Source organism: Kryptolebias marmoratus, linkage group LG21 (assembly GCF_001649575.2).
Source record: "Kryptolebias marmoratus isolate JLee-2015 linkage group LG21, ASM164957v2, whole genome shotgun sequence".
Classification (NCBI taxonomy): Eukaryota; Metazoa; Chordata; class Actinopteri; order Cyprinodontiformes; family Rivulidae; genus Kryptolebias; species Kryptolebias marmoratus.
Genome location: NC_051450.1, coordinates 7962178 through 7973785, shown reverse-complemented (window position 1 = coordinate 7973785; position 11608 = coordinate 7962178). Strand labels below are relative to the sequence as shown.

Genomic DNA, 11608 nt, shown 5'->3' with positions numbered 1-11608 from the left:
TTTGGATTGTTAAATATTCTTTTTCGTGGTTCTTCTTTAAGGGATGGAAGAGGTTTGTTGTGATGGCGTCAGATGAGTCTAATAGCAGAGTTAGCATTAGCATTAGCAGAGTTAGCATATTACCTTTTTCTGCTCCGTGTCGGACTTCTTGAACCAAATCACAGACGTCCCCCCTCATTTTGGTAAAAGTCTTTCTTCTTGGGCTGCCTGCTAGGTGCGCAGTCTGTGTACCTCATGTTTAGGTATAGTTAAAGTCTTGATGGCTGAAATTTTTAAACTACACTGGCATTTATGTTGAATTCACTACGAAACTACATTAAAATACGGCCAAAAACGTCTCTTAGGTCTCCTGTGACCTATGTGTGAGAATGTTACACTGTTACTGATAATTGTATAAGGCTGTTGCCTGATTGTTTGTATTATTACCGTGCGTGTTTTCTTTTGTTAGTCTGCCTTGACATGGACCTCAACATGGACAAGGAGAGAATGACTCCTTTCCCAGGCCCCCAGGAACCCATCCACATATTACATGGATGAGGACTTCTTGAGTTTCACACCAAGGTTGGTAAGATATTAGTAGTAGTAACAACACTAATAGTAACATAAACAATATCAATAAAGTTAACAAAATTCTGCATTGTTAGACATTTTGCTTTTTTATGTTTCAAACAATGGGCGAGTATTACAACAACACAGTGAGTAGCCCTTCAATGAGCTCTATCCCACTCAATGAAGGCTTTAGTAAGGAGCAGATATTGTTTTTAATAGAGCACTTGCATGACCATGTGATGAACAATTGAGACCTGCCTAAAAATCTGGCAGAATCCAATGCTCAGCTTCGAACAGCCAAAGCGAACAAAAAATTGTTGTGGATGGAGGCTGCTGAAAAACTGACAGACCATTTAAAGTAGACTTTCAATCACAAGAAAGCTGCAAAGAAGTTGGTAACTCTTGTTGATGCATACAAACTGTAGTATCCTGAGTTCATGATTTATTCATGTATTTGCTGTGTTGCCACCCCACACCACTAGAGGGAGTAGGGAAGTTTAAGGATACAAAATAAAGCAGAACAGAACTAGAGAAAAGAGCAAGCTAGGAAAATAACGAATGTACCTTATCTGTAAGCGTGTTCAGAAAAGTAATAATAGTTAACTGCAACTGAGGAGTGTGAATCTACTTCAAGAGTGAAGATATCACATATTGGCGATGAGGATACTGGCTGAACATGGAGAGCGCCTGATTCATGACGGTGGGACTGAACAGACGCAAGTGGCGGGCGGACGCAGAACAACGAAGGGTCCACTAACTGAGGTGACGAGCAAATATGAGCGGAATGATAGGTACTCTGTCAGCGTTTGATGCAAAAGAGCAGACATGGGAGGAATACTGCGAGATTCTTGATCAGTTTTTTGAAGCAAACGAAATTAATGATGGAGATAAACAGAGAGCTATCCTTATTAGTGTTGTGGGACCAGCCACATACAAGCTAATGAGAAACCTTGTGATTCCAGACAAGCCCAGCTCTAAAACATACGGTCAGTTGGTTACGAGGATGAAAGAGCACTTTAATCCGAAGCTGAGTGAGATTGTACAAGGATGCAAGTTCCCGTCAGCCTACGGAATTCGTCAGTGCTTATGTAGCTGAACTCAGACGCCTTGCTCAGGATTGTAACTTTGGTGCTATGCTGGAACATCGACAAACACTTTGTGTCTGCAAAACATGTGAGGAGAGCTGCAGACGAGGGACAATCCAGAAACGGTCATGAATGTCAGCTTATAAGCTATCAAAGTTCTCAAATAAAGCACCTTTTGAGAATGTCAATGTTTGTTGGTAATTATCTTACAAAACTAGTAAGTATTTTTGGTTTATATATTAAAAGTTAGGGTTGCTTATTGATTTTAGTAAAAAAAAAAAAAAAATCACAACTTTTCATTGCAACTTTTAGGAAAATGCCCCGCGAAATCAGGCATTTTAGCCCACAACAATCACCAAAAATGCCCGCGAAATCCTGAAGGGATTGCCTCTTTGTATTGGTGGCCTCAGCACCCTAATGTGACACCCATCGATCGTGCCGATGACACCACTGAGGCCACAGATGCAGTGAAAGGCAACATGTTGGACCAGGAGATGAATGTCTGTCTCATTGTGCAGATGGTGCTGACTACATCCAGAATGATCCTATGTGCTGATGACTGTGACACACCAAATCTGCCTGAAGCTATTTACCACAGGAACATCAGGACCTTTTTGGACCTTGACTGTGTTTCCTGTTTTTCTCCTGCAGCTGCATCAGAAGCTATGTGAATTGTGGCTTGGTTAGTCTGAAGTGGCGAGAAAAAAATGTAGTCATCCATATTCAGCATCAGCTCCCACTGAGTTTCTGTCTCGATGATGACTTGGTTTCTTGCCAGCAGTGTAATGTTAATGTGTATTCTTTCTACTGAAAGGTGTTTAACTCAGACAGAAAAAAACAATGAGCAACAATTCATCATCATTTCCATGTTTACCATTACTTGCTGTTCTGCTGATAAATCTACATTTAGGAGAAAGTGTAAAAAAAAAATTAGTGTGCAATCTGCAAGATTACATCATCATTTCAGTAAACACTATTATGTGCTTTTGAGCCACTAACAACAACTTAGGGAGATGGGTGTTTTGAATGAAAATTTAAAAAAAAGCAACTAATGTTCAATGTTTCATCAACATTTCTTAGTATTGTTGTGCTTTGTGGCCACTCGAGGAGTGAACTGCCTGGGATAAAGTCTTTCGTTTGTACAAAGACATACGCTACAAAACTAAAATACCTTCGGCACGTCTCATCCTCCTCCAACATGTTCCGCGAGTGGAGAGCATATCTATTTAGTAAGATTACATAGTCAGAAATCAAGGCTTTGCTGCGGGTGTCCATCGTTTTCGAATTTCACCGAGCCGGACAACTGGAACCAGTGATGTCACTGAAAGGCAACTTTAACGTGTGTGTGGAAGTGGGCGGGGCTTTGAGTCCCTCATTCAGAGGCGCAGACTCTGGCTTCAAAAATACAACATGGCAGCTCCTGTAACCCAGATGAGTTGCTTTCACTTTTGTACAACTAAAATGGATGTGGACATATTCGTACCGAGCTGCGGGTTCATTTTACATTCAAACATACTTTGTGAATTATATCACAAGTCTTCTAAAGCCGCACCACAAACAATGAGACAAAAACGAAACAGCGCAGTCTGAGTTTTAGCCAATCAAAGCACTTTATTGCACTGTATAGTGTGACGGTGAGCCGGTACCAGGCTCTTATAAAAGTGTCATTTCATCTTTTCATCATGTGTACAAAACAGGTCAGACACACACACACACACTTGAACCGTACAAAATCAACATTATTTACATACAACATACACACACACACCATGCAGCCTCTCTCCCAATCAGCCCGAACACACACACACACACACACACACGAGTCCTCCTGGTTTCACACTCAGGGACTGAAACACGAAGCTGCTACCAACAAACCCAAACCAGCGCCGAGCAGATTCTGATATGCATAAAGATTCTTATTTCCCTCTGAGGGTGTGAAACAAAGAGTGATAAGAGAACGACACACAAAGCATGTCAACTAAAGTCCTAGCTAAGACGTTTTTTTTTTTTCTTCCCCAAAACAGCGAGCTGAGTTAAATGCTTGATGCGACCTGCAGCGTAAGCAGGTTTGCAGGACCCCCACAGGTCCCGGGTTAAACACACACTTCTTTAAACTTCTCCATACGTTTCTGTTCACATGTGCCACAGCCTCAGCGTGTTTCAGGAAATGTCTGAGTCAGTGCACATCAGGTGGCAGCTGTCGTACCGAAGAACAGAGGATGTTCTTTACTGGGGATTCCTGCTGGAAACAAAAACACAGTTTACCTGCCATCTTTCAACCTTTTTGTCTTTTATAGGTGATTATAAACAACATATATAAATATGAATTTAACAACCAGCTTCTAAATGAAGCACAAATCATTCAGACTGACACTAACAGATTTCTACCTTTAGGGTTGCTGTGAATTTGCACTTCGGGTTTGTATGATTTATGACAAATGTTTAGCTGAAAAACTGCACTTTTATACAGTTTCAGTTAAAAAAACAAACAAAAAAAAAAATCGAACTCATTTAATCTTTCAGATGTGACTAAACACAAACATCAGCTGAAATATTTAATCTAAAACCCCTAAAGAGTCATTAATCTGATAAAAAATAGCAGCAACTTTCTGCACAAGTCTGAAAACTTGTTAATCTGTGTAATGACTCATTTAAACGGACTAAAATCAGCAGGTAATGACTTTTATTTTTGAACTTTTCATCATGGTCCTTCCAGGCGTCTCTTTAGATTTTGACGGAGCGGTCCGTGTGGAATAAAGTAAAAAAAACTAAAACCATCTAAACTTCCAGTTTGTTTTTTTGTCTTTAAAGCCTGAATGTCACGGACCTGCGACTGTTGACGAGCAAATATGAGCGGAATGATAGGTACTCTGTCAGGTACTCTGTCTTACTAGTTGGAGACACAAAAATGACAAAATACTAGTTTAGTTTTTAGTTGGAGTCACTCTGAAGAGGTCATTTTGAAATATTTGCGATGTACGTAACTTTGAATAAAATGAAACGTTTGAACAAGATTCCTGGATTTACATGCAAACCTTTTGGTCACAATTTTGTCACAAAGTGTTGAATCTAGGTCTTGATTTGGTCACAATTTATTAGAATTTTTCTGGCTCTAATCAGTCACAATTTGGTTTAATCGGTTGCCAAACTCTAGCAGAGTTGTCTTAACTCTTTCTGACTCACCAAAACTAATATGGCTCTGAGGGACGGGCAGTGATTTCTGATAAAGTGGGCCATTTGAAGGAATAAAGCAAACTTCACAACTGTTTTTTCTTTTTTTTTCCATTTAACATCGGCACCTGGTAATAACAAGGTTGTTTCCTAACGGCGTTTTACAAGTCGAGATGCTTTTTCCCCCCCCAACGCAGCACCTACAGCTCACCCCCCTCCTGGAAAACAGAACAGAACAACAACTTGGAGCGCCGTCACAGCATCTGTTTCTGCCACTGTAGTTTACTTTGAAAGGATTATAAAGTGGAAACTATAATCATGGGTGAGCTCAGCTTTACTGTCAGGATACGTGCATCCGCCTCCATGTTGATCCATTGGACCGGGGTAAATAACAGAATATANAGGGGGTGCTCAGCATTGAATTCAGAATACTTGTGCGTTCTCCTCCACGTTGATCCACTGAACCGGTGAAAATGAAGTAATATAAAGAGCATTAGCAGCAGCACACGTCTCCGTGTGAAGCCCCTGTTTGATCAGCTGCAGGACTTGTGGGGAGGAAACTTTCACTGACTGCCACCTCTGTGGATACGATCATTTTTTAAGCAAAAGACACGAAGCAGGCAGGAGTCCTACAACTGAAAATTGAAAAACTGAAGAAGTACAAACACAAGTTTGAAGAGGGGTTCGGCCTGAAATGCCCACTCCTGTTTTAGACGAGTCTCAGACGCCCCACAAACACTCGGTGACTATTCTGAGAGTAAACTTGTTGTGCAAAGTTTTTCAAACTTGTTGAAATTTTCTGCAACACCAGAGCGAGGCCCGGCGACTCACGCGAGAAAACGGCGACCCCACGTGGCCGTTCAGTGACACTGCGCCGCCGCAGCTGCAAATTCCGGTCGGCCTCTGTGGCGGCTCTGTGGCGAGACGAACAACACACGAATGTACAGTCGTTAAATCTGTCGTGAATAAATTTGGAGCTTTTTTGAACAAAATGACTCGACTGTCTCCATTCTGGGGTTGTTTTTTTTTTGTTGTCGATGCAGCGAAACACATCTGGAGCAGACAAAAGCTGCACAGCCGAGTCTCTGATGTTTAAAAGCTGCAGAAGGAAGAAGCAGATGATGATCTCGGTTATTATTAAACCGTCTGGAATCCACACCGGCAGTAAAGAACATCCTGTGGAGGATTATTGCTACAATATGAGCTTTTTTAAATGTAAACTTTCTTTCCCTTTGTACCAACAGCTTCCAGATGCTTCTGCAGTCAGAGCGACAAAAAGTGTTGACGTGTTTAAAACTTCACAGTAGTTTCAGGTTGTTTTGGGTCATGAAACGCCTGAAGCAGAGTTAAACCTTTTGAGTTAGACTCCCTTTGCTCTTTTAGATCACATTTTATTTAATTGCACCCCTAAAATCAATTATTTATTGTATTATCCTGTTCAGAAATTTGGTAAAAGAATGAAATAATATTAACAATCTAACCTTTTTCTGACTGTTTAAATGTAAAACCTCTGCAGCAACATCTGGATGCTGTTATCTTAAATCTACAATGTATTTTCCTCTTAAACTTCATTTAAATAATAATAATTCTATTTATTTTATATTCACACAGTGCACTTTGCTTGTTGAGATGCTTTGGGTGTTTCAGGACTGTTTTTCACATGTTTATAATCCAGTAACATAACCGAATGACCAGATTCATGGTGTAAAAAATAAAAATCGTTTTTGTGTTGAAATGTGCTCTAATTCAATAACTTTATATAGAGACGTCACATCTAGAAAAATACCAAAAAAAAAAGATTTTTGTGCCCAACTTTAACAAAAAAAAAGCAGAAAGTGTGCAGCCGATTCACAAGTTTTTTTTTGTTTGTTTTCATGTTTTTACATCTTTGTGGACGTCCTTTTAAAGTAAGTGAAGTATTCTTTGATCGTCTCAGGATAAAAATCTGCGTTTGAAAGCACATAAAACGTCCCTGTCACTCATTAACAAAGACGGGTGAACACACACACACTCAGGGTGCGAGTGGAGAGAGCTGCATAAAGGGGCGACTACACCTCAATGTGTTTTAGGTTTCTCTCCATATAGATTATTATGTCTATGTACAGTATTTATATTTTTTACAATAATCTGGATGCCCCTAAAGTTCTAATTAAAACAAAAACCACAAATTCTGTTTTTTTTCCACTCAACCAGCAGAATGTGTCGACGGGTTCAGTCTCCCGTTCTTTTCTTGTTTTTAAACCTCTGGAAGACGGCGCGTCGACCCGAGCTGCCGCCCCGAACACAGTGTTCCCCCTAAGGCTTACCAACGGTCACGAGATCGAGGGGTGGGAGGGGTTAAAACAAGTCGAAAACGCCGCCGAGCGTTCAGTCAGTCAGTCGGTCAGTCCGAGAGCTAAAATCAACCAACCGTCACGACACGACTTTAAAGAAAACAGACAACTGCAGAGCACACCGAACGCAAGTTCAAAAATACAGTACATGTTGATTTTTGGGAGGAAAAAAAACAAAACAAAAAACAGAACGACAGCGAGATGCACAGCATACGAACACGGTCTCTCTCTGTCAGACACACACACACACACACACACACACACACCCACACACACACACACACACACACACGTTCTCAGGCTACATGTTGTAGGCCACGTAGATGGGGTCTAGCTGGTCTTGTAAGAAGCCGTCGCGAAGGTGCATTCGCTGCTTTTCGCCACGCGAGTTGATGGGGATGACGCCGATGTCCGTCACCACGACGACGCCCACAATCAGGTAGTGCTCCTCCAGCACGGCCTTGGTCACCATGGGAACCAGGTCCAGGGCTTCCTGCTCGGAGCCCTCCAGCTCCACCACCACCACCAGCAGGTTGGTCCAGGTGAAGACCGCACTGATGGACACAGACGGATAAAACAAAAACATTTACATTTTTACCAGCTGTAAAGATGCTTGAATGTTACCTGAATGTTCCTATTTTACCTTTCTAACCAGCTGAGGAACAAACTGCACATCTTAAAACAGATTTTAGACAATTTTATGCTACTGCTTTACTGTATGAAGTTATATCTAATGTGCAAATAAGAAGCTAAAAACATTCACTTCTGACAGATGTAAAGCAACACAATCTTCTCATTTTATAACATATTTGACTCAGTTTTGGTGTCCTAAAACCTTTTTTTATCACTAACTTCTTTAGTTATGTTCAAACTACATGAACAAGATAATACAGAGCTGATGTTGAGCTCGCAGTGGAGCTGTGTAAAACAGCTGTCAGCCTACAGTGTTTCACTTCAGTCTTTGCTCTGACACTGAGGTCTGTGGAGTCACTAATCGTTGACATGTGCTTTTAATTCTCTTATTTTTTGCGTGTTTGGAGATTAAGCTGATCAAGAGATAAGTTCAGAAATGAGACTTGAATGGCTCTGAACGGTGTTGATGTCAAAATAATAGTCCAGTTCCGATGCCTGAATGTATTGTAATTATTATATAAACATCAGCAGACGTGTTGTCTGTCTGTCGCTCACTGACAGCCCTCTGTGTGACGTGGCTGTGTGTGCATCTGCACACAGCGCAAGTAATTCATGTTGATCGCAAAACTCTTCGGGGTGCATTATTTACCACTAGATGTGAACAGAGCTTTCAGAGCTGACCACTTGCAGTCCAATCACCCAAAGAGAATTTGTGACAACCAATCTGAACAGCTTCTTTAATGAGGTTTGTCCCGCTGCCTGAATAAGACTCTAGTCTAGACCCGGCTGCACACTGAACGTGCCTCTGCGTGTTCCCGGCTGCCTCCATCTTTAACAGCGAGGCCCTGGCGTCCTGCCCTGAGGGCTTGATGAGGTTTAACATAGTGATGGGCAAATGAAGCCTCATGAAGCAATGAAGCTTTCCAACACTTTGCTTTGCAAAAAGCTTCATTACTCGATGCTTCATTCATCACTCACTAGTGACATCTGCTGGTGAAACTGTAACAGCTTTGTCACTCAGTTGGATCATACTTTCAAAGACTTGTAATTGCAATATTGTCACAAAGTTTTCATCAAACTCATGTTTAGTAACAGGAGAATCAATTAAATCATATTTAATTGTCATGTTTTAATTATTAAAATGATTTGTAGCCAATCTAATCCTTGACCATCAGTGGTTGTGTTGGGTTTTCTTTTATGTCATGGACTTATTTGACAATGAAGATATGTTGTACTTTAGTGTATTGGGAATTGAGTGATTGTTGGGGCAGACTCTGAATACTTTGAGCTTGAAACTTGCTTCCTGAAAAACAGAATTTGTTTAAAATCGTCTCTTCCTGGGAGTTCTAGTTCTGGTTTTTAATATTACAAATATGTATATCCCAGATATGAGAGGTTTTTCTCTTTTTTGACGGCTCCATTTCAACCACTGCTCTGCTGACGAGCTACCAAACCACCTACTACAACCCACAAAGCAACAGGGTTCGTAGCGCTTTTATTTTGAAAAACGATACGCAAAGTGAAGTAATGACGTGACAGATGTAATGCGAGGCCTTGTTTGTTGTTGATCACGTAATTTTGCTCAATATGACACAAGCTCCGAAGCGGGGCTTCATTGGACACGCCCCCTTTTTACTCGGTACATGCCTCGAAGCCTGGCTTCAGATGTCCCATCACTAGTTTAACAATAAGAAGCGTTTGGAGGTTTGGTGTGAGGATGAAACCACAGAACTCAGTGTCTCGTGTGGTGTGGCTTTTGTTTTTGGTTATTCTTTGAGGTTTCTTTCGTATTTGGGGTTATTGTTTTCATGTTTTGTCTTTGGGTTGTTTCTGCCTCTTGTGTTCCTGCCATTATACACTTGTTTACTTGCCACGCCCATTTCCACCTGCTCCTTGTTTGTAAACACTCACCTGTGCCCACTTTCTCTAATTACCCTGTGCTTTAAAATCTGGTGATTTCCTGACTTTACTGGCAGGTCCATTGTCGCTTTCACATGCTGTCTAGGTCCCGTCCCGTGTCTTGCCTTGTTTTCTACGCTACGCCTTGGATGTTTGTTATTGTTTGATTTTGCTGCCTCGTCAGCTTTTTTGTTTTTGTTCTTTTATATTAAAAAAATATTTTATGTTCCTTGGAACTACGATTGAGTCTGCGCATTGGATTCGCCGCTCTCTCCACCCAACCTGACACTATGTGAGCTAATGCTACGCTAAATGCACAGAGGTGTACAAAACACACGACAGCTTGACGCTCATCATGGCGAAAGTCACTGAATGGACTCTAAAGGACTTTAATTTATGTATGCTGGCCTAAAAAACACTTTTTGTTCTACGTGTCGGACATGCTGTGAATGACAATAATAAATTAACTGAAATCTAAAATTCAGACACTTAAGTTTGGCTTATCATGTAGACTGGAGGTCTCTGATCCTGGTCATCGAGGGCCACTATCCTGCACGTTTTACTTGTTTCTCTGCTCCAACACCTGATTTGAATCAATGGGTGATTAACAGACTTCTGCAGAACATTAAGAGGTAATTTAACCACTGACTCAGGTGTGCTGGAGCAGAGAAACAAGTAACACATGCAGGATAGTGTCCCTCGAGGACCAGGATTGGAGACCCCTGACGTAGACCCTTGATTCAGCCCTCATTTCTAATTGTTGCATTTCTCAATAAAAGTGGCTTTGTTCTGAACTTACCACTCCATGATGCTCTTGTGTGCGCGGATGACGGAGGTCTCGATGTCGATGGGGTGGTACCTCATCCCCCGCAGCTCCATGGCCTCCTCCAGAGCTCCGACCACAAACAGAGCATCGTGTCTCTCTGTTCAGGCGGAGGGACACACAGTTCAGTTCTGCTGTTCGCAAAACTGGAAACTTTTAAGAAGCAGAGAGGAGAGAATAATCACCCCCGTTGGCATCAGTGAGCTCAGTGCGGCGCAGGAAGCCCAGGTAACCCGTCCGGGCCCAGACCGTCTGAGTGTCTCCAAAACTAAGTCTGGAGTTGAAGTGATCCGACTGAAGGAGCTCCTCACCGTATCCGCTGTAGTATCCGCTGCCGTTATGAGCGCTGTGGACCCAGATCTGCAAGAGGACGTCAAGATGAAGCTACATAAAATATTTAAATTCTTGTGCTATAAAATTATATTAGAAATGTGTAAAAATGAACAAAAAAAAGAGATACTGATAGAAGGAAAGGAAGATATGAATAAAAATGGGACAAGAAATAAGGGAAAAGCGTAACAATTAAAGAGAAAAAGAACACTGAAATTGATCAAAAAGGAAGAAAGATGGGGACAAAATAAAGAGCAGAGAGAATAAAAGAAGAACAAAAAAGTGAAAGAGGAGAAACAGTTTCTGTCTGTGGACCTCTCCAAGATGTGAGTCTCCCAGTGGTCCTTTGGTCTCTGGGTTGGCGATGATGATACGAACTCCTGGCAAAATCTGGAAACCAAACAACAGTTGCTCTGCTTCAGTCTGAGTCCTTTGAGTCCAACGTAAACACATCTAACGAGTGTTCACATTTACCGCGCAGTTAATTCACCGGCGCGATCAATGCAGAGGCTTTTCAAATTAATGTGACATCAAAAAGAAATGTGAACACAGCCAGACCTTTTCCCGTTTTTTGGCTTTTACTCGTTCAAAACAACCACTGAAAACCTCAACATTTTTCTTCTACTGTCAGTGAGACAGAAATAAAATCACATTATTAAACAACATGGAGTTATGATGTAGAGCACTGGTGTCAGACTCCATTCCTCGGGGGCCGCTCTCCTGCATGTTTTAGATGTGTTCTTGCTTTAAAACACCTGCTTTAAATGGAAGACTTATGGACGTGC

General features: G+C 41.4%; 1 protein-coding gene across 2 annotated transcripts in view; it reads right to left on the bottom strand.

The window, feature by feature from the left end:
* Positions 1–5213: 5213 nt before the first annotated feature.
* Positions 5214–11608, bottom strand: part of LOC108234718 (disco-interacting protein 2 homolog C) — an 80267-nt gene continuing 73872 nt past the window's right edge. For both annotated transcript variants that reach the window (XM_017414111.3, XM_017414112.3), the window contains 4 exons: positions 11139–11213; positions 10679–10853; positions 10470–10593; positions 5214–7692 (listed from right to left, as the gene is read on the bottom strand). In XM_017414111.3, coding sequence (XP_017269600.1) covers positions 7440–7692; positions 10470–10593; positions 10679–10853; positions 11139–11213 — 627 coding nt within the window. In that variant the 3' untranslated portion in view covers positions 5214–7439. The remainder of the gene's footprint in view (positions 7693–10469; positions 10594–10678; positions 10854–11138; positions 11214–11608) is intronic.